General features: G+C 43.0%; 1 protein-coding gene across 18 annotated transcripts in view; it reads right to left on the bottom strand.

Moving 5' to 3' along the window:
- NRXN1 (neurexin 1) overlaps positions 1–26,673 on the bottom strand; it is a 1,686,961-nt gene that overhangs the window by 690,109 nt on the left and 970,179 nt on the right. For all 18 annotated transcript variants that reach the window (XM_063918664.1, XM_063918680.1, XM_063918665.1 and 15 more), the window contains one exon: positions 24,577–24,750. In XM_063918664.1, coding sequence (XP_063774734.1) covers positions 24,577–24,750 — 174 coding nt within the window. The remainder of the gene's footprint in view (positions 1–24,576; positions 24,751–26,673) is intronic.

Below are 26,673 nucleotides of genomic sequence, written 5' to 3'. Positions count from 1 at the left end.
AAGTTTGTGTTCGGGTTGGCATCTTGCGCTACTGCCAAACTTGGACTTCATTGCATCCCGCCCTATGACTCAATGGGCGGGATTCCATTCTTTTCACCCCTTTCCACATCCGTTCTTTTTCTGCCCTCAGGGGCATGGTATAATTATTTCAGCTCGCTACCCTTGGAGTAGCGAGGCACCCAACCCTTTACACGGCTAAACCTGATTACTATGAGCGCGATATGCACGATAACGTAAATCATTTTAGACAGGACATTGGGCGTGATATATCATTTTGAATTTCACCCATTAAGTGTAGGTAGTGATAAGTTAGGACATTGGCTAGATCCCAATAGTAACCATATCAGATACTGTCTAATTTATTTTTAAAATCACCACAGGTTTATGTTAGGGAATTATACAATATGCTCAGCTGTGGTACTGTATGTCCAGCTGGAGACAGTAGTACAGAGATCGGGGTAGATATGAATTACCAAGGCTACTGTAGGGACCCAGACTTGACTGAGAGGCATAAGCAAGACCTTGAAGATGGCAAGGTACCCCACATAGTTTATGCTGAGAGCACCCAATGGGGACTAGCCACACGCTCTTGGTCACACTGTTCCATAGAGAATTGGGACCTTATGGGTATCTCAGCGGCCATGACTGGAGCACTGAAAGGATTTGAGATCACTAGTAGTTGTAAGTTTGTGATTTGCATTGTGGCTCCACAAGGAGCAAGTCTGCAACATGTCTAGGATTTGATTTTTTTTCCCGACAGGACTACATGATGAATGAAGGAGAGGACCACCCTGGATCAGGAGATAAATAAATGATAAAAGTGTGTTTGAAGTCAAATTTTTTATAAAAGTATTTTTTATTTTCCTAATAGTGACAATGTTTTTATTTCACAGTATTATTTATTTTGGTGGCACCAGGTCTTGCTGGCAGAGGTGGAGTGCGATACTAACCACACTAACTGGTTAAGTTTCACTGGACTTGTGGCCTGTGTTAATTATATATCCACTGGTGTGTGTACACAGGGGTGCAACTTAGAGCTCAGCGCACAACAGAAAGGGGATGTGGCCTCGGGGAAGAGGCATGGCAGCATGTCCCCATTTTCATCACTACAGAGGAGGGCCCAGCATTCCCAAAGATGCTGAGCTGCCCCCAGGGACTTTGGTTACACTGCTGGCTTATTCTCAGTGACATGAACCACGTGCTGCATATAGTGGCAGAGTGCAGCACCCAGCTCCCTGTCAATTCAAAGGAGCCAGCAATTTGGTGTTACCCCTTGACCCATTGCACCCCCTAGTGATGAGTGTGTGTGTGTGTGTGTGTGTGTGTGTGTGTGTGTGTGTGTGTGTGTGTACACAACTTGGTGGTTTAGCAGGGTTTTCAAAAGAAACTACCACATGTTATGCTTATAAAAGTGCCTTGCCACCAAATGTATATGCAAAATTTTCACCATTATCCTCATGACCCACATATAACCATATGTCATAGCCACCTTTTATCATGTCATGTTTGGTATCCAACACAACATATATTTATTTTTTCAGTGATTTTGTAGAGCAAGTAGATTCTAGAGGTCCTACTAGGGCTTTTGGCGCATTCAGTATGAATTACCGGCAGCCGGGATGCCGGCCATCAGTATACTGACATCGGCATTCCAACACCAGTATGCCGGCAGCAGGGTGAGCACTAGGAAGCCGATTGTGGACATACTGTGCTCGCCACGCTGTGGGCACGGTGGCTCGCTGCACTCACTACAGGTTATATTCTCTCTCTATGGGTGTCGTGGACACCCACAGAGGGAGAGTACCCTGTGGTGCCAGTGTTCCGGCATCTGCATTGTGACCACCGGGTTCCCAACTAGCGGTATTTTGACCGCTTCCCCTTTCGGCAGTCACTGCACACATAAGGATGATAGTCATTGGTCTTACAGTATTTTAAGCCATAAAAGATTATGATGTTTATTTACTAAGCCTTGGATGGAGATAAAGTGGATGGAGATAAAGTACCAGCCAATCAGCTCCTGTCATGTTACAGGCTGGGTTTGAAAAATGACAGTTAGGAGCTGGTGTTAGGCGCCGCGGTCCGTGGCGTCGCTCGGTCCATCTCCAAGCGTCGACCGCGGCCGCTGCACCCTCCTCCTTGCCCGCCCGGCGCCTAGCAACTAGGGACGCCATGCGTGCTGAGCCGCCGGGTCCCTAGCAACGCTAGGACGCCGGGGGCGCCGAGCCGCTGGGACCTTAGCAACGGGGACGCCACAGGCGGACCGCGTTCCCCGTTGCAGGGATTGATTAATTAAAGTGTTCACACATGTTCTCTGGTCGTGCAGCAAGGCAGCTGCACGACATTTATTGTAATTAGGCTCTGTGCTCTTATTGGAGGGTTCCCTGTTAAATGCCTCCTCAGTGCCTCACACAGACGCCGGTGATAGCTTCCTGCATGCTGCTCATGTTTGGTGAACGTCTGTTCCTGGTCTGCTGTGTCCGGTCTCTCCAGTTCTCTGAGTCCCTGAATCTTGGAGTTTGTCATCTGGTCCCAAGGAGTTCTCCTGGTCCTCATTTACCTGTGGCAGTCGATTTAAGTTCCCACTTGGTTTCGTGAGTGGCGGCCCTGCCGCGTGTTACGGCCTAGGCCGCTTTAATATTATTTTCTTGCATTGGAGCATTTGCGGAGGTTTCCGCTTCCATAGTCCTCTCAGGTACTCGGCGGTGCCGTGTAGGAGAGTGGACAAGTGGATTATTTTGGTTGTTATTTTCCCTGGCGGTAAGGCACGCATACTTTTAGTTTCAGGTTAGCCAGTAGCCCCTGGCCTTGTTGTTTAGTTAGAGGGCCCCTTGTTATTACCCTGCCTCGGTTCACTCTTTGTCTCTCCTTAAGACCTGAGGGGGCATCGGAGTTGGGCAGACGTAATCCGCCCTTCAAACGCGGCTGCCATGGGCCCAAGAAACCGTAGTCTCGCAAGAGTGAACTGACAGCACAGATAAGACAACGGAGGTAGGGCGCCAGGGGCTATTCCCATTCCGTTTCCCCTTTCCAGCATTACATCCTGGTTCTCAGGTCTCACAGTATAAGATCTCCCCTGACCTGAGTGTCTGGATCATAACATTATCACCGGCCCACAACATTAAAAAAAAAAAAAAGGGGGTTTATTTTTTCCATTTTTTGTTTTGGTGAGAGTAAAATTCGGCCTCATGAATCCGGCAGGGTTAGGGCCAAATCCCGGTCAGCTTTTGGTTAACCAAATTCATGAACTAACTCAGATGGTTCAGGACCTTACTCTTCGGGTGAAATCGCAGGAAGATCTTTTGCGAGCCTCCCCGAGTGTGGTCCTAGAACCAAAGATGCATTTACCCGACCGTTTTTTGGGTAACCGAAAAGATTTTTTTAATTTTAAGGAAGCTTGTAAGCTTTATTTTCGTTTAAGGCCTCGTTCCTCTGGTACTGAGTCTCAGCGGGTTGGGATAGTTATGTCGTTGCTCCAGGGTGATCCACAGACCTGGGCGTTTGGGTTAAGAACAGATGATCCTGCTTTGTTATCTGTAGATGCCTTTTTTAAATCGTTAGGCCTGTTATATGATGACCCAGATAGAGAGGCATCAGCTGAGAGTCACCTGCATGCCCTTAAACAAGGTAAAAATCCAGCAGAGGTGTATTGTACCGAATTTCGCCGTTGGTCGAACGACTGTGGCTGGAATGACCCGGCCCTGCGCAGTCAGTTTCGCCTCGGTTTGTCTGAACTTATTAAAGACAGTCTCCTTCAGTACCCCGCTCCTGAGACTCTCGACAAACTCATGGAGCTTGCTATTAAAATAGATCGTCATCTCCGAGAGCGGAGGGCTGAAAGAGGTACAACTTTTAGGCCTAATCCTTGTGTATATACCTTTCCTGAGGACGTCGAGGAGCCCATGCAGATGGGTCTCTCCCGGCTGTCTCCATAGGAAAGAACCAGAAGATTAAGTTCCGGTCTTTGTTTGTATTGTGGTGGTAAGGGACATATTGCTCGCAACTGCCCAAACAAGTCGGGAAACGCTCTGACCAAGTGAATTGTGAGGGGGTTCACTTGGGTCTGCAGCTAATCTCCTCAAATGATTCTCTATTAGTTCCTGTTAAGATTTCCTTTGGCAGCCTCAGTTCATTGGTGTCGGCCTTCGTCGACAGTGGAGCTGCAGGAAATTTTATGGACTTGGCTTGGGCTAAGGCTTTAGGCATTCCACAGATACCACTGGACAAACGTATCACCATGCACGGCTTGGATGGGGGTCCGCTTTCCAATGGGATAATTACTCACCACACACCTCCAGTATTACTGACAGTGGGGGCCTTACATTCTGAAGACATAGAATTTTACCTTACACATTGTCCGGCTGTTCCTGTAGTTTTGGGTCACCCCTGGCTTGCCTTTCATAATCCCACCATAGATTGGCGGTCTGGGGAGATTTCCCAATGGGGTCCTTTTTGTGTTAAGGAATGTATTTCCCATCCAGTCCGGGTTGCGGCAGTCGTCCCAGAACTTATTCATATAGAATATCAAGATTTTGCCGATGTGTTCTCCAAAGGCAATGCGGACATTCTGCCTCCCCATCGGTCCTATGACTGTGCGATTGAGTTAGTACCAGGTGCCACTTTGCCTAAGGGGAGATTATATGCCCTGTCTGGGCCAGAAACCACAGCCATGAATAATTACATTCAGGAAAGCCTGAAAAAAGGCTTTATTAGGCCTTCGAAATCTCTGTTGAGTGCAGGTTTTTTTCTTTGTCGAGAAAAAAGATGGGTCACTCAGACCATGTATTGATTTTCGGGCTTTGAATAAGATTTCAGTTAAAAACACCTATCCTTTGCCTTTGATTTCAGTACTTTTTGATCAGTTACGCTCCGCCATGATCTTTTCAAAAATCGATCTTAGGGGAGCTTACAACCTCATCCAAATAAGATCTGGGGATGAGTGGAAGACGGCTTTCAGCACTCAGTCGGGTCACTATGAATACCTGGTGATGCCGTTTGGCCTGTCAAATGCTCCTGCGGTGTTTCAGGACCTCATCAACGATGTTCTCCGTGACTTCCTTGGGAAGTTCGTGGTCGTTTATTTAGATGACATTTTGATTTACTCTGAGTCTATGGAACAACATGTTACCCAGGTGCGTCTGGTTCTTCAAAAACTACGAGAGAATCATTTATACGCTAAGCTTGAGAAGTGTGATTTTCACATCACAGAAGTGTCCTTCTTGGGGTACATTATTTCTCCCCAGGGATTTTTTATGGAACCGAAAAAACTTCAGGCCATCCTTAATTGGGCGCAACCCACTAATTTAAAAGCAATTCAGCGCTTTTTAGGGTTTGCAAATTATTACAGGCGGTTCATTCATACCTTTTCTGACCTGGTCGCTCCTATAGTAGCTTTGACTAAAAAAGGAGCGGATCCTTCCAATTGGTCGCCTGAAGCTAAGTCTGCCTTTTGGGCCTTGAAGCAGGCCTTTGTCTCGGCTCCTGTCCTCAGACACCCTAATCCGGAGCTCCCCTTTATTGTTGAGGTTGATGCCTCAGAGGTTGGAGTGGGGGCTATCCTTTCTCAGGAAGATCCGGAGTCTCAGGAATTGCATCCTTGTGCCTTCATGTCCAGGATATTCTCCTCCGCAGAATCCAACTATGACGTTGGTAATCGGGAATTACTGGCAGTTAAATGGGCTTTCGAGGAGTGTAAGCATTGGCTGGAGGGAGCTAGGCATACTATTACAGTATTTACTGACCATAAGAACCTGCAATATATTGAGTCAGCTAAACGGCTTAATGCTCGGCAGGCACGTTGGGCATTGTTTTTTACTCGTTTCAGGTTTATTATCACCTTCAGGCCTGGTTCCAAGAATACGAAAGCTGATGCCCTGTCACGTTGCTTTCTTCTGGTTCACAATAGCAATCCTGTTACTACCCCCATAGTTCCATCTTCTGTCATCTGGGCAGGTCTCACACAGGATTTATTTACTCAGTTAAACCAGCTTCAACATCAGGCTCCTAGACTTACTCCTGCTGGTCATCTTTTTGTCCCTGAATTTTTGAGAGGCACTGTTTTAGTGTAGCTGAGTTTCATGACAACAAGGTCTCTGGTCATCCAGGTATCACTAAGACCTTGGAGCTGGTCTCTCGCTCTGTGTGGTGGCCTAGTCTTTCTAAAGACGTAAAAGAATTTGTCCACTCCTGTCAGGTTTGTGCACAGCATAAGGTCCCTCGTTCGTTGCCGATCGGGCAACTCATACCTTTTGCCATTCCTCTCAGGCCATGGTCTCATATATCCATGGATTTCGTGGTGGACCTTCCCCTTTCAGCCGGATGTCGAGTCATTTGGGTGGTAGTGGACCGTTTTAGTAAAATGGCTCATTTCATTGCTCTTCCCCGATTACCCTCTGCTCAAGGGTTGGCAGTTTTGTTCCTCCGCCATGTGTTCAGGCTCCATGGTTTGCCCACTGATATTGTCTCTGATCGGGGTCCGCAATTTATCGCACGATTCTGGAAACGTTTTTGTGCCTCATTGAATATGAAACTGTCTTTAACATCTGGTTACCATCCACAGTCTAACGGGCAAACCGAACGAGTCAACCAGTCATTAAAACAATATTTACGCTTGTATTCGGCCAAACTCCAGAATGAATTGGTCTGAATTTCTTCCTTTAGCCGAATTTGCTTATAATAACTCCTGTCATTCCTCCACCAAGGAGTCCCCATTCTTTTCAGTCTTTGGTTTTCATCCTAGAGCCAACTCTTTTTTCCATCATTCTCCAGTCTCCTCGTTGACCTTAACCTCCCATCTCAGAGCAATTTGGAGAAAAGTGCACCTTGCCCTGAGAAAAGCTGCCTTCCGAGAAAAGAAATTTTCTGATAGGCTCCGACGTCCTTGCACTTTTAAGGTGGGAGATAAGGTGTGGTTGTCAACTCGCAACATCAAGCTCCGACAACCTTCGGCTAGATTGGGACCCAAATTTATTGGACCATTCCTTGTCATTAAAAAGGTCAACCCAGTTGCTTTTCGGCTACGCTTGCCAAGATCTCTCAGAATTGGAAATACTTTCCACTGTTCCCTTTTTAAACAGTATTTTTCTTCCAGGAGATTTCCTCGGAGGACTTTCCAGGGTAGATCTCCGGTGGATGTTCAGGGGCAACAGGAGTTCTTGGTAGAGAGGGTTTTAGATTCAAAAATTTCTCGGGGCCGGCTTTATTTTTTGGTTCACTGGAAAGGCTATGGTCCGGAGGAAAGATCTTGGGTCTTGGATAGAGATCTTCATGCCACTAAACTCAAGAGATTATTTTTTCAGGAGTTTCCTCAGAAGCCGGGCTTTAGGGGTTCTTTGACCCCTCCTCAAGGGGAGGGTACTGTTAGGCGCCGCGGTCCATGGCGTCGCTCGGTCCATCTCCAAGCGACGACCGCGGTCGCTGCACCCTCCTCCTTGCCCGCCCGGTGCCTAGCAACTAGGGACGCCATGCGTGCTGAGCCGCCGGGTCCCTAGCAACGCTAGGACGCCGGGTGCGCCGAGCCGCTGGGACCTTAGCAATGGGGATGCCACAGGTGGACCGCGTTCCCCGTTGCAGGGATTGATTAATTAAAGTGTTCACACATGTTCTCTGGTCGTGCAGCAAGGCAGCTGCACGACATTTATTGTAATTAGGCTCTGTGCTCTTATTGGAGGGTTCCCTGTTAAATGCCTCCTCAGTGCCTCACACAGACGCCGGTGATAGCTTCCTGCATGATGCTCATGTTTGGTGAACGTCTGTTCCTGGTCTGCTGTGTCCGGTCTCTCCAGTTCTCTGAGTCCCTGAATCTTGGAGTTTGTCATCTGGTCCCAAGGAGTTCTCCTGGTCCTCATTTACCTGTGGCAGTCGATTTAAGTTCCCACTTGGTTTTGTGAGTGGCGGCCCTGTTGCGTGTTACGGCCTAGGCCGCTTTAGTATTATTTTCTTGCATTGGAGCATTTGCGGAGGTTTCCGCTTCCATAGTCCTCTCCGGTACTCGGCGGTGCCGTGTAGGAGAGTGGACAAGTGGATTATTTTGGTTGTTCTTTTCCCTGGCGGTAAGCCGTGCATACTTTTAGTTTCAGGTTAGCCAGTAGCCCCTGGCCTTGTTGTTTATTTAGAGGGCCCCTTGTTATTACCCTGCCTCGGTTCACTCTTTGTCTCTCCTTAAGACCTGAGGGGGCATCGGAGTTGGGCAGACGTAATCCGCCCTTCAAACGCGGCTACCATGGGCCCAAGAAACCATAGTCTCGCAAGAGTGAACTGACAGCACGGGTAAGACAACGGAGGTAGGGCGCCAGGGGCTATTCCCATTCCGTTTCCCCTTTCCAGCATTACATCCTGGTACTCAGGTCTCACAGTATAAGATCTCCCCTGACCTGAGTGTCAGGATCATAACAGCTGGTTGGCTGGTACAGTATCTCCGTCCTCTTTATCTTCACCCAAGGCTTAGTAAATAGACCAATTGAAAAGGTTTTAATAATTTTAAAAACTGTCAGTACAAATTTAGGCAAATTTCACCTAAAACATACTTGCCTACTCTTCCGGGATGTCCAAGAGATTCATAGGGGGGTAGACCAGCCTCTTGGCTCCAGGGGCCCCCTGACACAGTTAGCAGTGAATTACAGCACTGTACAGCAGCAGTGGTACCACAGTATACACAAATCACATTGCCATACTGCCACAACTACCACCTGGGTCACTCCCAATGGATTCTTTCGGCGTGCCCAGGTTATAAAAATGGCAAGCATGATCTAACATGGCCAAAGTGGTTGAAAAAATATTGACACATGGCCACCTTTATTTTGTAAAGAGAAAGCTATGCAATAAGAACGTAAGCAACCTTGTATCTTGTTTTCCTGTCATGTTACAGTATTTCTTTATTACATTGTAAGGTAAATGTATCAAAGTGAAGAAGTTGACCAACAACCAATCAGCATCTAGATTTCATTTATCTAGCACAGTCTAAAAAAAGACAGCTAGGTGCTAATTGATTGGCATAGGCAACTTGTCGACTTTATCTGGCTCAAAAGGTTTTATACATTTCCTCCTGTGTCTTGTATGGGATTAATAGTAAAAAGAGATCCTCTGTGCTTCCATTCACCCATGTGATCTGCAGGCGGATAACTCCTCTGCAACTCCTAGGTTAGCGTCAGAGAGTGAGAAGTCTCAAGCCTTGGATAGAGATAATGTAGAGAAGCTGCAAAAATCAACCACTCTCTCTCCAAGGCTTGATATATATCCCCCAGAATGTGCTAATCTTGCCTCCCAGCTAGCTATCCCAATGCCTAATATTATGCCCTATAGTAGTACCCTAGTTTATTTTACGAACCATTGTAGTTCCCTAGTTGACATTACGTCCCATTGTAGGGCTGCCAGTACACATTATGCCTCCCAGTATCCCCGATTCACATGCTGTATAGTGCCCCCTGCTCACATTATGCCACATTAGCGTGCCCTCCATTTCATATTGCGCCACATTACAGTGCCCCAGTTCTCATTATGTAACATTATAGTGCCCTCAACATTACAATGAGCAGATCAGACTATGAAATATGATAGCGGCCTCCAGTTAATTTTGTGCCACGTCACAGTGGCATCCAGTTCAAATTATACCACATTACAGTGCCCCCTTGCCATTATTACATCAACTACAAACAACTCTCACTGAAAATGTAGCATCACACAATTCAGGTTGGGCAAAGGATCAGACCTACAGTAATTGCTTAGCAGCCAAATCTGGGAAATTAATATGCAACTGTATAATCTGGGTCCAGGACCCCTAAGCCTCTAGGCCCCATAGCAATGGCACCCCTTGTACCCATTGTAGTTACGTCCATGCCTCACAATCTACTGCTGTAAGGTATGAAGGAGCACGTATAGTGCATAACACACAGAGGCATCCTTCCTTATCTGTAATGAGTCAAGGTACACAGGGTGCTGGAGAGCCACCAACTCCCGTGCAACTCGATCATTGCAAAAAAAATGCACGAAAAGACGCTCTGCATTAGTAAACACACTCACAACAAGGAAGGGCTGTTTAACTTGACTGCAGCAACAATGAGAGAGGACCCATCTGCTTCCTCTGCTGTAAATAGGGGCACAGAGGAAACCTGCTTTGTGCTAATTAAAGAGAATAAAAATGCACTATAGATCTTAGAGACACATTCTCTTTTAAACTGGTGTCAATAATGAAACTTGCAGCACATGTCTAGAATGGAGACCTGTATTACATTTACATTGCTCTTTGAAGTTTGTTATACATTTGATTTTGAAAGTCTTTTAATAGAGCCCTGTGTAGGAAGTGTTAATGTGTGGGTGAATGTGTTTTGCGTGCACAAAAAGGCACATTACACCCTTTAAACTAACATAGCGCATAATGATCAATGTAACTAAATTAGCTGATCCAAAACATTTATTTTACTGCCGGCAGAAAAGAAGTAAGTGGGCATATTTCCATTTTGCTTTTCCACTAGGTATTAAAGGATAAGGTGCATGTAAATTTCTCAGAAAATACCAACGGGCCTATTCCTTATCGAATAGTTGAGGAAGTGGATACTTAATTACCAGAGCAATTCAGTATTGCTCCGGTGTGGGGACGTATGCTCCAAAAAGCAGCTGTACCTGCGACAGGTAACACCACTACTGAGGTAACAGTGTTACCAACCGCTGCCGTGCCAGTCTTGTGCGCATACGTGGCCTGAGGTTAAACAAGTGCATGGCCGCAGGACATTTAATGCAGAGACGGCGGAGGGATCCACTCGACTATCTCTTTGCAACTCTGGACGTCCTCCGCATAGTAAAGAGCAGGGCTATGGGAATCAATGCCATCTGAAGATGGCATTGGTTCCCACAGGCAAACTCTGAAAAACGTTCAGCTTTCAGAGTTTGCTGAATTCAGGATGGCCCCTAATAAGGAAAGGGTCTGCTAGCAAGGCCATCTTAACACATTGTAGGCCCTGCGCAAAGCAATGCACTGGCCCCTAACCACCCATTCATGTGAACCAACTAAAAAAAAAAAAGACATGCCCCTTCTACGGTGTTGCACCATCTCTCCACACACTTCCATACAGTGAATGGCTGTCAGCACCCTGATTGGTGGATGGATGGTTAGAGCATGCTGACAACCAGTCATTGTCTGTCTGCAGGCTGGGAGGCAGGTAAAGAATGCTGCCTCGATGCTCTGATTGTATGCCCACCATCCACCCCTGCTCAAAGGCCCCTAGAATTGCGCGAGTCGGGCAGCTGCCCAGTGCGCCTTTACAATAAGAAGACCCTGTCCATTAGTGATAATGAATAGGTCGCCAAGAGTGCTAATTCTCTATCTGTACCTATTTTACTAGGTGTTGTGTTATAGAGACAGTCACCACATTTCTATACATGTTGCATGTTAGATTTAGGAGCGATTTAGGGGCACATCGCTCCTAAGAAGCATGCACTGAAAACAATGCACTTATTTTATCATATGCAGAGGGGAATGCATCTCTAGATGCAGCTGCTTCTGCATTTGCAGCATGTGCAACTAGTCATCAGCATGTGATTGCACCTGCCCTAAAGTAGGGGCAAAAGATATGCCTCCAAAAGGTGATATTTTAGCTCATGTCCAGAATTGCATGGGATGTATTTGCTTGAACACACACTCGCTGAACCTTGCCTACAGTATGTGAGAACGGGATGGTGTAGAAAACCTGGCAGTCACCATCCTGACATTCAGACTGCTCACATCGACATCCCAACGTTCAAAATCCCAACAGATTCCGGTAAGTATTTTAACCTTATCCCACCCCTCCCACAGCCTAACCCTCCTTTTGCATAACCATAACCATCCCTAGTGCCGAACTTAGCCCAGTACTTACCTAAGCCCAGTACTTACCGTTGGGATATATCAGGATTCTGACCGTTGGGATTCCAATGTTGGTATCTCGGGGGTAATTCAGGCCTGATCGCTAGGCTGCATTTTCTCACAGCCGGCGATCAGGTCCGAGCTGCGCATGCGTATGCACCGCAATGCACAGGCGCGATGGACCGCAGCAATGGGGACTGATGCATAGCAACGGGATGGTGCAAAAAAAGCGATCGCACCGCCGATGGCAAGGTGACTGACAGGAAGAGGGCGTTTGTGGGTGGCAACTGACCATTTTCAGGGAATGGCTGCAAAAACGCAGGCGTGTCCAAGCATTGGAAGGGAGGGCGTCTGGTGTCATTTCCGGTCCTGGATAGGCTGAGGTGATCGCATCGGCTAAGTAAGTCCTGGACTGCGCAGAGACTGCACAAAATCATTTACACACTTGCACAGCTAAAATACACTTCCCCAGTAGGTGGCAACTATCTGATTGCAGGGCTGCAAAAATCGCTGCCCAGCGATCAGGTCTGAATTAGGCCCCCTGACCACATCCCGTGAGAACACCCCATCGCACCCCAGTTCCATCTCTTTGGTCATATCCATAGATAAAAATGCTATAATTCTGCATTACCTATATTTGCTCGTGCCAATTTTCTTTATTCTGAAATTACACACTGCAAATGGGCATATGTTGAACTCTGAATCAGCTTTATTGACATGAATTCATTATTCTAAATACATGATCAGAGCAGCTCTCTCCTGTAGGGTGTGTAGGGTGTGCAGGACATGACTAGTAATCAAGCAATAGCAACATCAACCAATTACAGGCAGCAGAATCACTGCATGTTCAAGCTGCAGTACCACAGCATGTACAAGCATCGTAAACACAGTATATGCAGGCACCAGAACCACAGTATGTACAAGCACTAGAACCACAGCATGTACAGGCATCAGAACCAAAGCAAGTGCAGGCACCAGAACCACAGCATATACAATCACTCGACCCACAGCATGTACAGACATCAGAACCACAGCATGTGCAGGCACCAGAACCACAGCATGTACAGGCATCGAAACCACAGCATGTGCAGGCACCAAAACCACAGCATGTACAAGCACTAGAACCACAGCATGTACAGGCATCAGAACCACAGCAAGTGCAGGCACCAGAACCACAGCATGTACAGTCACTAGAACCACAGCATGTATAGTCACTAGAACCACAGCATGTACAGGCATCAGAACCACAGCATGAACAGACATCAGAACCACAGCATGTACAGGCACTAGAACCACAGCATGTACTGGCTTTAGAACCACAGCATGTTCAGGCACTAGAATTGCAGCATGTGCAGGCACCAGGACCACAGCATGTGCAGGCACCAGAACCACAGGTCCACAGCATGTGCAGGCACCAGAACCACAGCATGTACAGACACTAGTACCACAGCATGTACCGGCACTAGAACCACAGCATGTGCAGGCACTAGAATTGCAGCATGTACAGGCAGCAGAACCACAGCATGTGCATGCACCAGAACCACAGCATGTACAGGCACCAGAACCGCAGCATGTGCAGCACCAGAACCACAGCATGGTCATGCACCAGAACCACAGCATGTGCAGGTACCAGAACCGCAGCATGTGCATGCACTATAACCACAGCATGTACAGGCATCAGAACCACAGCATGTGCAGGCACCAGAACCACAGCATGTACAGTCACTAGAACCACAGCATGTATAGTCACTAGAACCACAGCATGTACAGGCATCAGAACCACAGCATGAACAGACATCAGAACCACAGCATGTACAGGCACTAGAACCACAGCATGTACTGGCTTTAGAACCACAGCATGTGCAGGCACTACAATTGCAGCATGTGCAGGCACCAGGACCACAGCATGTGCAGGCACCAGAACCACAGGTCCACAGCATGTGCAGGCACCAGAACCACAGCATGTACAGACACTAGAACCACAGCATGTACCGGCACTAGAACCACAGCATGTGCAGGCACTAGAATTGCAGCATGTGCAGGCACCAGAACCACAGCATGTACAGGCACCAGAACCACAGCATGTGCATGCACCAGAACCACAGCATGTACAGGCACCAGAACCTCAGCATGTACAGGCACCAGAACCACAGCATGTGCATGCACCAGAACCACAGCATGTACAGGCACCAGAACCTCAGCATGTGCAGGCACCAGAACCACAGCATGTGCATGCACCAGAACCACAGCATGTACAGGCACCAGAACCGCAGCATGTGCAGGCACCAGAACCACAGCATGTACAAGCACTAAGCATGTATGTTTGGAAAATCACACCATGCACAGGTAGTGTACTTACACTGGATTGCAAACAATATTGATATCAATGTTGTTAAATATTTTTATGAGACATGACGTAAATAGTTTTTCTTGTTTGCAGATTGATTAGTTGCTTTATAGGAGGGAAGAAAATACTCCCCCAGGGCGGCCATGTTTGTGTGAGGAACCATCCTGCACCGTTTACAGTACGCCTGCTCTGAGGAACTGCTGGAAGCATTCTGTGCTTACTTTACTTCATGTTTTCCGTCAGAAAGTATAAAACTTTCTAAGATGCTGTTTATAAGGTACAGTATATCAATATCCTTACACAAGAGAACTTGCATTTTTGTCATAATGAAAAACGTTACTGTAAGTGCATGGATAGCAAATGTAGATGATCATGGCTGTAATTCTACTAATTATTGGGTGTAATATTTCAAGATTGTGCTTAGAATAAAAATATCAGTCAAAAGAAATCTCATAGGCAGTTCCGTCTGACGATCAACATGCGGCTAGAGTGCTAAAACAGCATAAAAAATAGGTTTCCTCTGAAATAACTATTAGGAAACAGCGACTTTAATGCAGAACATCTGCCTTTACGAGATCTCTCTGTGCAGTTTGGTGTTTATGATTTTGGAGGCCTAGCATTTTAAATAATAATGCCTCATTGGCATAATTACTTGAAGTAAAAAGTTAGGCCAGCTAAATTATAACCATTAGGAAGAAATGGCAGAAGGAAATAACAGCTTTTATATGATTAAAAAGCTTTTCTTCATTCCTGCTTCCAGCACACATGGTAATATAATGAATAGTGTAAGAACGCTGATCATTTGTCAGATGTCCTTGTTGGACATGAATAAAATTTTCATGCACAGTGTTACTTATGGTACATGTTATACATTTTAGGCATTTTTGTTTTCAACTTTTTGATTACCTCCTGCCTTATAAATGGAGTCATTATTTTACCTCACCTGCATACTAAATTCAGATTGTATTACTTTGTGGGCTATCTATCTATCTATCTATCTATCTATCTATCTATCTATCTATCTATCTATCTATCTATCACTATAGCAGGGCTCAGAAGTGCCCTGACCTGGTCACTCCGCCCCCCACCTCTATGGGAATGGGAAGGTTGGTGCTGGGTGCATCTCGAGAATATTCCCTGCTTAGTTCTATACCGTCAAGAGCCTCTCCAGAAGATAAAGATGTGATGATGTTGATGTGTATTATGTCGACATGCTTAGTATTGACACTGATGAAATATCGAGAAGATAGAATGTCGACATAATGTACCGGCTCCCGATGGCTGTAGCAGCTCCAGTAGCATCATCCGGGCTCCAGCGGTCATGTGACGGCACAGTCTTCAGACAGAGCGGCGTTTTGGTGAGTACACTGATCATATCCCTCATTCCTACCTATAAACGTCCCCTTCAGCAGCCTAACCCTAACCCTCACCCCCCCCCAGTATCTTACTCCTACATTCTGAGAATGTTATTATTACATATATCTACTTTCTGAGGATATTGACATTTCATAGATGTTGACATCATAACAGCTGGCATTGTTGTGACAACATTATGAATCTCAATATTGTTATTGACCTAATGACTGCATCCCCTCCCAGTAGCGCATCCCCTCCCATCCCCTCCCAGTACCCAGAACCCTATTCTTTGACCAGAGGACTGCTGTTAGGAGCAGGCCAGATGCTGACAGAGAGCTGCTATCACTCTCACTGCCGAGTGCAGTACTGCTGGGTGCCTCTAGATGCCCCCATCTCCATTTGTGCTGTCCTAACTGCAAGAAGTCCTCACTGCTGCGCAGAAATTGAAAGGTGGCTGAGCTGACATAAGGCATGCAGCTCAGAGGGAGGAACATGAAGCATGGGGATTCCAGAGGTCATACTCAGGAGCTGGAATCCTAAAGAGTAAGTAAGTTTTGGATTTGTGTGTGTTCTGTCTACAGTGTCTCTCTCTCTTTTGGTTTCCATATGTCACTATATATCTACAGTCTCTCTCTCTCTTTAGAGGATTTCTATCTATCTACAGAGTCTCTCCTATCTATCTATCTATCTATCTATCTATCTAGGTAATTCAGAGTTGATCGCATTTGTTAACAGTTGGGCAAAACCGTGTGCACTGCAGGTGTGGCAGATATAACATGTGCAGAGAGAGTTAGATTTGGGTGGGTCCCAGGGAGTGCCTCAGACAAGTGGCAGTAATGAATGAGAGGCTATACTTTTATGCCGTGCCTCTATCACAAAATCAGGTTACATACTATAGGTTACCAAATTTTCAAATCCACCAGAGCTTTGTCTCTCATAAACAGTGTTGCCCATTTTTTAGGGAGAGGGATCCAAAGGCTTCCACATGCATATGCATCTGCAAATACAGATGTAAAGTGATAATGATCCTATCTTAGGGCCCGATTCAGACATGATCACTGTTGTGCGAATTCGCAAGGTAGACGATTATCGATTGACTGCGCATGTGTTCAGATCGTAGTGCGCATGCGCAAGACCAAACTGCAAAAAAATCAAGCAACTTTTTTGATCGCTAGGCGTACGCAAGTTGATTGACAGGAAACCGGCGTTTGGAGGTGGTAACTGGTCATTTTTTGGGAGTGTCAGAAAATACGCAGGCGTGTCCAAGCGTTTTCGGGGAGGCTGTGTGACATCAGCTCCGGCCCCGATCAGCCTGATTCTATCGCACTCTAGAAAGAGGTCCTGGGCTACGCAGAGTCTGCACAGACTAATAAAATCATTTGATGGTAAGTGAATTGCGAACGGATTTGCAGCTGACCAGCGTTCGCAGAGATTTTTGCAAGGCGTATACAGACTTGCACAGGGCAGGTATTCACTGTATCTGGGCGGCGACTATCTGATCGCAAACCTCTGCAAATTTGAGTAGTGATCAGGTCTGAATTACCCCCTTAGTCCATGCCCCTGCAAAAATATATCGATAACAACTAATAAATAGTATAATGTAATATCATTTCTTATTACCACAATATGCGCCAATAAAAAAATATACTTATTGGGGCAAAAATGTAGTGGATGATAAATAAACCCTTACCTATGCAGCTATCTATTTGTCTCATATCTATAATCTATATGCAGGGGCGTTTTAAAAGAGGAGGAGGCTCGTGTGTAGCCTTCTGCTTTAGGGGACCCCTCCTCTCTGACTGTGCACAGGATTTAATACTTACCTCTCCGGAGTCCCCCGGCGGTGCCGTCCTTCTCCACGGCAGCGGCAATAGAGTCTGAGAACAGACTCTATTGTGCATGCGCAAACCTCAAGGAACACGGCGCGACGGCCATTTTCCCGAAGATTTCGCTAATGCGCATGCGCGAAACTCCGGAAAAATGGCCGCTGTGCCGTCTTTCTGGAGTTTTCAGCAGGCGCAGTAGAGTTTGTTCCCCCTAGTGTTCAAACTCTATTGCGCTGCCGAAAAGGGATGGATCCGATGGGGGACTTCAGAGAGGTAAGTATTAAGCAAATGGGTGCAGTGTGTGCGGGATGGGCCCCCCTGGACCTGGGGGCCCGTGTGCCTCACACACACTGCACCCATTATAGAAACGCCAATGTCTATATGTCTGCCTGTCTATCTGTCTATCTATCTATCTATCTATCTATCTATCTATCTATCTATCTATCTATCTAATCTTTGTGATCATAGGCATTATGTGTAATATCTGATATGATATTTGAATACATTTGAACACATAAAATGTGCTATTAGTCATAAATAAGTATTTATATACCATTATTCATTATTGCCAGTTATTAAATATTAAAGTGTAATATTAGGCATTTAGCAGGTTTAATCTGTGCTTTATACATGTATCAGGTGCTAAGGTACCAGGCATGAATCACAAAATACAGGTTTATATTTCGAATCAGTTTTCTTAATAATACATTGAAGTGGTCTCAACAGTGAACCCCAGTGATGCAAAACTGCAACTGGCTTTAGACAGATTTTGGCTTGTCTTTCTCTGAAAATATCTTTGTGACAGAGACACAAGGGCTTTAGATTCTCCCTGCGCACACACGTTTGATAGCTTTATATTCGGAAATAAGAAGTGCACGCTGGCTTATTTTTATCTCATAGGTAGAGATCAGTAGGGGCAATAGGAATCCACTCAGGTAGAAAATCTATAGATTTAGGGTCATGCGAAGGATTAACTTTATTATTTATTTTTAAATCTTGGCCTATAGTTACAATAAAAAAGAGATTTATAATGCAGCTTTTCTCTTTTGTACTCTTAAACTATATAGACCTTAGTGAATAAAAAAAAAACACACAAAAAACCCAAAATAAATATCATAGAACAAATATCCAATACTGCTAAAACATATTACCCTCCTTAAAGTGTAATGCATTTTATACAGCGTGTTTTATTGTTGTTTTCATTCTAATTTTATTTCATCTATTCCACATGGTGAGTAATATGTTTTAGCGATTCATTTTATGCCTGATGTAAGTCATGCTATTATTCTACAAGTAGCGGTAATGATATTTGCGACCGTTTTACAACACTTAGCCAGTATAGTCATCTTTTATTGCTAGCTGCTAGATTAAACACCTCCAAGACAAATCCTTAACAATAGATTTGATTGTCGTTAATTAGATTATGTATTTCACCGGGGCTGGAAACCAGTGAAGTCGAGACACAAGTTAGTTCAGCCAGTTGAAGTTTAAAGACCTTGTGGGAAGATTTAAAAGAATCCAATTAAATGATAGGGATAACTCAACGGAATTAAAGAACATGGGGAAAAAAAACAAACAAGAAAAAGAAAGGTAGTGATAGAGATCAGTATCAAGAGGGAAGTCAGGGGAAACATTGAAAAGAAAGAGAAGTTTGATGGAATTCAATCAAAATACAGAGCAGTCCCTATTTGATCCACGGAAAACTCATTACTGAACTTAGCAAATGGAGTTTGCAGTTTGAAGAAAATTGGCTACTGGGGTTCTAATCTAGCACAAAATCCAATTAATGTGAAGCGGTGTACAAGTCGGGAGTGTTTTCATCTTTCTCTAATCTACACTGGAGAGAAAAGTTGGACCACCAAATGTTCTGGCTGTGCTATAGTTAAAGGGACACAGAAATAAAAATCAATGGAAAATCACACAAAGAGTAGAATTTTCATTTTCTGTCTGTTATTTAATCATATTGATTGGTAATATTGCCCATTGAACCATGTACAGTAACTCAAATGCAACCCACACTTTGTGAACCAAAGGGAAGAATTATATATTATATTAAATGTCTGTGGAGGATAAATCTTAAACCTTTTGATTGGTCCCATTCATTTTTCTTATATCAATAATTCGAATTTTCGATTACAACAAAGTAAATATATAATTGTCCTGGGAAATCCCTGTTGGTGGATGTACTGTGATCTCTATACACTTTACATACTAAAATAAATACATTATCAAAATATTTCCAAATAAAGTATGATAAAAACTTATTATTTTGTTAAAACGAATGTGAATGTGTTCTTAAAGGTTTGCTATTTAGGTCAAGCCTGTTTTTTGTTTTAGAAAATACAGATCTCTCGTGGAAAGCACACAAAGAGTTTGAATAACTGTATCAGGATTTATATGCAAATAAGGTACCCTCTTTTGGGAATCCAGACTCCTGGTTAGGTTATGGATGGCCTACCCAGACGTCTCATCTTCAGAAGTTCTCTTATTTGAATAAATATGGGAATTGATACATCCAACCAATGTAATCTGACTAATGAAGGCAAACACAGTGCATAGGAGTTATGTTCAAGTCTGTGTGTAGACAGTGCATAGCTGTTACTAACTCTCAGGAGGTCTGATAATCCACTGTAATAGCTGTTACATTTCTGAAACAGCATTGCTAAGCTGTACTTTACAAGACTTAACGTGATTAAAATAACTTAACATTATTGGAACTTTGTGATATCCTAAATAACCCTCTTTGAAAAAAGTTGTAATATACTGTAGACTTTTTATATGTTAAAGTCCACTTCAACACACATTCACTTTCTAATCTCCTAGTCATAAATACCAAATTGGATAAATATATCTTGCAAAATGATATTATATTATCTGCATTGATTCATTTAAACACAATTTGTCCCTAGCACTTTGATATAACAATTTCACAACTGTTAAATTAAATAGCAGCCGCTAGAAAATGTAATTCTTATTTGCCAATAGATACCATTTTAAATAAGCAATGGCATTAGTTTTCAACTCTTCTCACTTGAATAATAAAAAAAAATTCACAAAGTGTGCCTTTTATGTCAGCTGCCTACTGAAAGTGCAGATAGGTGATGTTTTAACAGATTAAGGGGGTCACTCCGAGTTGATCGCTAGCTGCCGTTGTTCGTAGTGCAGCGCTCAGGCTAAAAATTGGCATTTCTGCGCATGCATATGCACCACAATGCGCACGCGTGACGTACTGGTACAAAGTCCTTTGTAGTTTTGCACAGGTTCTAGCAAAGCTTTCAGTCGCACGGCACAACGCAAGAAGATTGACAGGAAGGGGGCATACCTGGGTGTCAACTGACCATTTTCAGGGAGTGTTTGGAAAAACGCAGGCATGCTGGGGAAAACGCAGGTGTGGCTGGGAGAACGCTGGGCGGGTGTTTGACATCAAAAGCCAACCCTCCAACGTTAGAATCAACGCACACGAAGAGTAAGTCCGGGGCTCGTCTTGTTCTGCACAAAATGTTTTTGCAGGCGCTCTGCTGCACAGCCGTTCGCACTTCTGCAAAGCAAAAATACACTCCCTGGTGGGCAACGACAATGCGTTTGCACAGCTGCTAAAAACTGCTAGCGGGCAATCAACTCAGAATGACCCCCTAAGTTTTAATTTATATGAAGTTAGAGATTCAGCTCCATGCTGGGACCCTGAAAGCGAGGATAGCACATTTGATCTCACTGCACTAACTCAGCCTTCAATTGTACTCCAATGGTAATGCAGCAAAGTTACATCTCCATGCTGTGCAAAAGGCACTCAACTGCACAATTTATCTGTCTTAAATGTGTTAATGCTCTTTCTTATGCCATCCTTTCTAATGCCAGTGTGTATCTAGCCTTCCTAATGCCAGTGGGAAGCACAGCCTCCTAATACCAGTGGGTAGCACAGCCTCTCTAATGCCAGTGTGTAGCAAAGCTTCCTAATGCCAGTGGGAAACCAGGTGTTCTAATGCCAGTTTGTAACTATCCTTCCTAATTCCAGTGGTTAGCAAGACTTCCTAATGCCAGTGGGTAGCAAAGCTTCTTAATTCCAATGGGAAACCAGCTGTTCTAATGCCAGTTTGTAACTATCCTTTATAATTCCAGTGGTTAGCAAGACTTCCTAATGCCAGTGGGTAGCAAAGCTTTCTACTGCCAGTATGAAACCATCCATATTAATGCCATTGGGTAACCAGCCTTCTTAATTCCAGTGGGCATCCTGACTTTCTAATGCCAGTGAGTAACTGCCCATCATAATACCAGCATATAGCAAGCCTTCCTGGTTCCAGTGAGAAACTAGTCTTTCTAATACCAACGGATAGCAAGCCTTTCTAATGCCAGTGGATAACTGGTCTTCCTAATACCAGTGAGTAACCAGCCTTCCTAATACCAATAGATAGCAAGCCTTTCAAATGTCAGTGGGCAACCAGCCTTCCTAATGCCAGTGGGTAACTGGAAGTACAGATCTAATTTATTATCAACTGAATCTAGTAAATACCTACTTTAAACATTTTTTTTGTTACAGTGTATTTATGTCTGTTGTTACATACATTTTATAGATCTATAGTTTACATACAAGTGTAAACATCAAGATGTAAGTCATCATAATTCCCAAAATGGCTAATAGCTAAATATTTATCGGCTTAACTACTTGCTTGTTTTCTGTGCGTGATATGTGAGCTTTATATTTGTTAAGCAGTACCAGATAATTGATAAAATCTTTCCAACACTGATTAATAATATTCTGATTTATACTTACAGTAGCAATGATTAAATATAAGCACACATGCTAAAATACAGAGCCAGAATTTAATAAACTAATTCTAAAAAAAAATAATCAGAAATGAATATGATAAAATGAGCAATGTTTTTATTAGTGATTGCATATTTATTAAGTATATTAATTTTTTTGTACTGTTTAAATAATAAATAATACCCTTGTACTAGAATGGTTGAATATTAAATGTGTATAAATATAAACCTAAATAAAAACATTTTTTTTTTGCGGTTTTAATGATTTTGCTGATATTGTATGTAGTATATTGTCTGGAAAATACTACAAAAACAAAAATAGAATTCAGTTATATAACTAATATTGCATATATGCATGTCTAACATGGAATATTAAAATCTACTGCACTAATATTTTGGTATTTACAAATTTTAATATTTAGTGTTTACATTTTACACAACAAGTTAGTTGTGTACAGTACATTTTACAAAATTTGGCAATACTGACTATTTTAAGAATAATGTATTAAACTGGAACCCAGTTAAATGTTTTGAACTGGAATACACTAGAAAAGGTTTTTTCTATTTTTATTTTGTAACTATTATTCATACGAACTTCAGTAATGCAAGTATATAAAAACAATTACTGTAACTATATAAGCATTAACATTTCTATTAATTCTTGTATAATGCAAGATATGTTTCAAAGCATTCCAATTTATTGACTACTTTAATATTTTGGGTGAACTGTATTAGGTTCTGTTTTTTTAAAAGATTTTGCGGCAAGATTTAAATCAACTGTTTTTTAAAGACAAAATCAACCTGCTTTTGCCTTAAACAAAGCAAAAAAAAACCTGCTTTATTACAAAATCAATGAAAATTTTACATGTGTACCAAATCAGAAACTAATAAATTTTGCCCCTGCACTCAAGTGATCTACCCAGCACACATTAAGGTTTATACCACCACTACTCCTTTCAGGAGAAGACTCTGCAGGCAGAAAGTTTTCTTGAATGTGCAAAGAAGCTGAAAAAAATTACAGGTGGTGCCCTGTAAATTTTCAACGTCCAATTTCCTACTTCTATAATACCAACCGCATTTAATTAAATAAATGTTTCAGATTTTGCCCTACAAATCTGCAGTGTGGCTTAAATAAATCATGAAAGTGAGTACGGGGTCTATTCATGAACCAGTGAAAAGTGTGAGAAGTGAGCCAGTGGAGAAGTTGCCCATGGCAACCAATCTGCTGCTACGTATAATTTTATAGAATGCACTTTCTAAGTGTTACCTCAACACTGATTGGTTGCCATGGGCAACTTCTCCACTGGCTCACATCTCCACTCTTTTCACTGCTTCATGAATAGACCCCTCTGTCTTTATTACATGTGGCACTTTGTTTGAAGTTTTTTTTATCACATTGTTTGGACTGCACCTACCAGGACATACATATTGCTAGACAGCTTTTGCTTGTTTCCACTATAAAAGTAAGATCACAAGTGTGAAGCTGCCTTTATGAAAACTGGTGAACATGTTACCAATCCTTTGGGCTGCGGTGGTAACTAACACAAGTGTGGTGGCAACTTTTCCAACCCCATGGTCAAAGTAAAATGCTGAAATTCCTAGTGGAAAATCTAGGTTTTATTGTTGCAAAGCGTGGAGCACATGTGGGCTGAAGCTGCATTTGTGTATTTATGAAGAAATATGTTTTGCTTAACATGATTAAAAGTGTGAGTTATTAGTCAGTTATGTTCCTCTATACCCTATAAATGACCCCATTTTATTATCAACACTGCAAATTAAGGGTGAATTGTGTGTATCCGTGAAAAAAGTGTGTATGGTATGGTATGAATAAACATCTCAGACACATGAAACACAAATTTATTATTACATAAATGTAAAAATCACATAAAAGAACAAAATGTAAATGAATATTACAAAAAAATAACATAAAATAAAAACACAAAATTATATGGTATGATAATGAGGAAAATAAACAATAACAATAAAATCAAAATAAATGAACATTGACATGATATTCACACAAAGAAAGAAAAATTAAAACTATATTGTTTTAATGTTATAAAGTTCTGTTATTCTCATAAAAAAGTAGAAAATGCATTTATAGTAGGTATTCTCAATACTGGCACACTGGAAGAACATTTTGGCAAAAACTGAACAGTGTGATATATTGTGTTACATTATACTCAGAAAAGAAAACGTGTGGGAGGGGAATTGAAAAATTGCCATTTACACATGTAAACATTACTGAAAAGACATTTGACACGATATAAATACTATATATATATATTTATATATATATATATAATTTTTTTAAACAATAATGTTTAAACAATTGCCATATGCCATGAAAGGAATAAGAATGGCATGACTTATCATAACCATAAATAAGGCAGATGACTGTATTATGTTGATGGAACCATGACAATTACTATGTGCAGATACAGTGTTATTACCTTCGCATCCTCTTTCTATTTGTCCATTACACAAAAGAGCATCTGAGATCAAGTCTGGAAGACGTCCATTCAGATCAACTGAAGCCAGGCAGCCTTGGAATCCTTCCTTGGCGTGCACAAGCTTTGGCAACGCTTTGTACATTTCTTTGGAAACACCTCCTATGAATAGGTCACCTTGCAGAAAAGAAACAAAACATTTGTAACATCAACCAACATTTGTAACATCAAAGTCAACAAGTTTAAAACTGTATAAGCATAATAAAATTCTTAAAAGTTACAGTATACTGAAATTCACAATCAAATGTAGTTAGCTACAGAATAAAATGGTGATAGGAAAACAGGGGTCTGTTTATTAAGCCTTGGAGAAAGATAAATTGGACGGAGATAAAGGGATCTATGTACTAAGCCTTGGAGAGAGATAAAGTGGGTGGAGATTATGGCACAAACGTATTAAGCCTTAAAAAGTGATAAAGTGGAGACGGATAAAGTCTGACTGCCATGTAACAGGTTGTGTTTGAAAAATGACAGTTAGGACCTGGTTGGCTGGAGATTTATCGCTCTTTATCCATGTCCACTTTATCACTTCTTAAGGCTCAATACATTTGGGCCAAAGTACCAACCAACCAGCTCCTGTCATTTTTTATCCATAGTCTGTAACTTGTCAGTTAGGTGCTGATTGGCTGTTACTTTAACTCCATCCACTTTATGTCTCTCCAATGCTTAGTAAATAGACCACAAAGTACTGTACCGGACGATCAGTTCCTAACTGCCATGTTACTGGCTGGGATGAAAAATTATAGGAACTGCCTGGTTGGTGCTTTATCTCTTTCCAAGGCTTAGTAATAATAATAATAATTTTATTTATATAGCACTCTTTCTCCAACAGGACACACCACAGTTTTCTTTTCTTTCCATAAGAATATTATTAACTCAATTAATAACCAAAGTCAGAAACTGAAAATATCCATACAAAATGTTTTTGCCAATATTTTACAAATGGCCACAAAGTGACAAATTTATGTTTAATATACAGTATTGGTGCTCTGTGCAAAAGCATGCTGTAGCCCATTTTTGTCCTGAATCAGAGATTTACATAAATTCAACATTTGCGTAAATCTCTGTGCATGCACAGGAGCTGCACTGCGCATTTGAAGGTCTATATTTATCATGTCAGCTGCAGGGCCCCAACAGCTACAGCATGACTGACATGCTGCAGGCATTTGAAGCTGGCAACAAGATGCGTTCCAGAAAATGGGGGGGGTCAGTCTTGTTTCACTGGCCCTGGCAACATGATTTTCCTAGACCTCCTGAGTAACCTGAGGGCTACGTCCGTTGTTCATGCAGATGATAAAATGCTGCATCTTCGGATGCTGCCTGCATCGGATCAGAGTAGCCAACAGGAGGTGTATATTTACATAATATACAAAATAATATTTACATAATATGCCTCCTTTGGCATTTGCATATTCTCACACAGCTGCTGCATACAAAGACGTGATTGATGGTGATGACAAAAACATCTGCCTCTGAATCAGGCCCTTAAAGCAGTAATCTGAATTGGGTCTGCTGTACCTATCACCAGCCATGCCGTGCCTTGAAAGGAGAAAGCCAAGTCCTGGGAAGCCAGGTCCTGGCACCTGTGCAATGGTTCTGGTAGGCACCAGTACCCACACATGCGCACAAGAGACCGTGGGACTGCATATGTGCAAAACAATGGCTACTATGGACTGCATCAGCTGCAGCCCATAGAAGCCGACTAGGGCTGCCCAAAAGGCAGGAAGTAGCTTCCTACAGGAAGCATGCTCTCTGCTGATCACAGCCCAGTCTGGCAGTCCCAGAGGAAGAAAACACCTCCCAATGGGACTGTCTGTAGTATCTGTGACTGACAGGTAGCACTTCCAATAGGAAGTCACTGACAGTTACAGTGTAGCCAGTGCAGTCACGAACTGTATACGGCTCCCTGACACAGAAGCTGAGGTTACGGATTTTAACTAGTGGGGCAGCAGTCCTGCAGCCCATAGGTAAAACCTGCCACTGTCTATCACAAATTTTTCTTTCAGACAGTATCCTCTAATCTTACTTTATGCATCTCCTGTG

The sequence above is a fragment of the Pseudophryne corroboree genome, chromosome 4 (assembly GCF_028390025.1).
Source record: "Pseudophryne corroboree isolate aPseCor3 chromosome 4, aPseCor3.hap2, whole genome shotgun sequence".
Classification (NCBI taxonomy): domain Eukaryota; kingdom Metazoa; phylum Chordata; class Amphibia; order Anura; family Myobatrachidae; genus Pseudophryne; species Pseudophryne corroboree.
The sequence above is the reverse complement of the archived record's forward strand: the minus strand, read 5'-3'. Positions and strand labels throughout refer to the sequence as shown.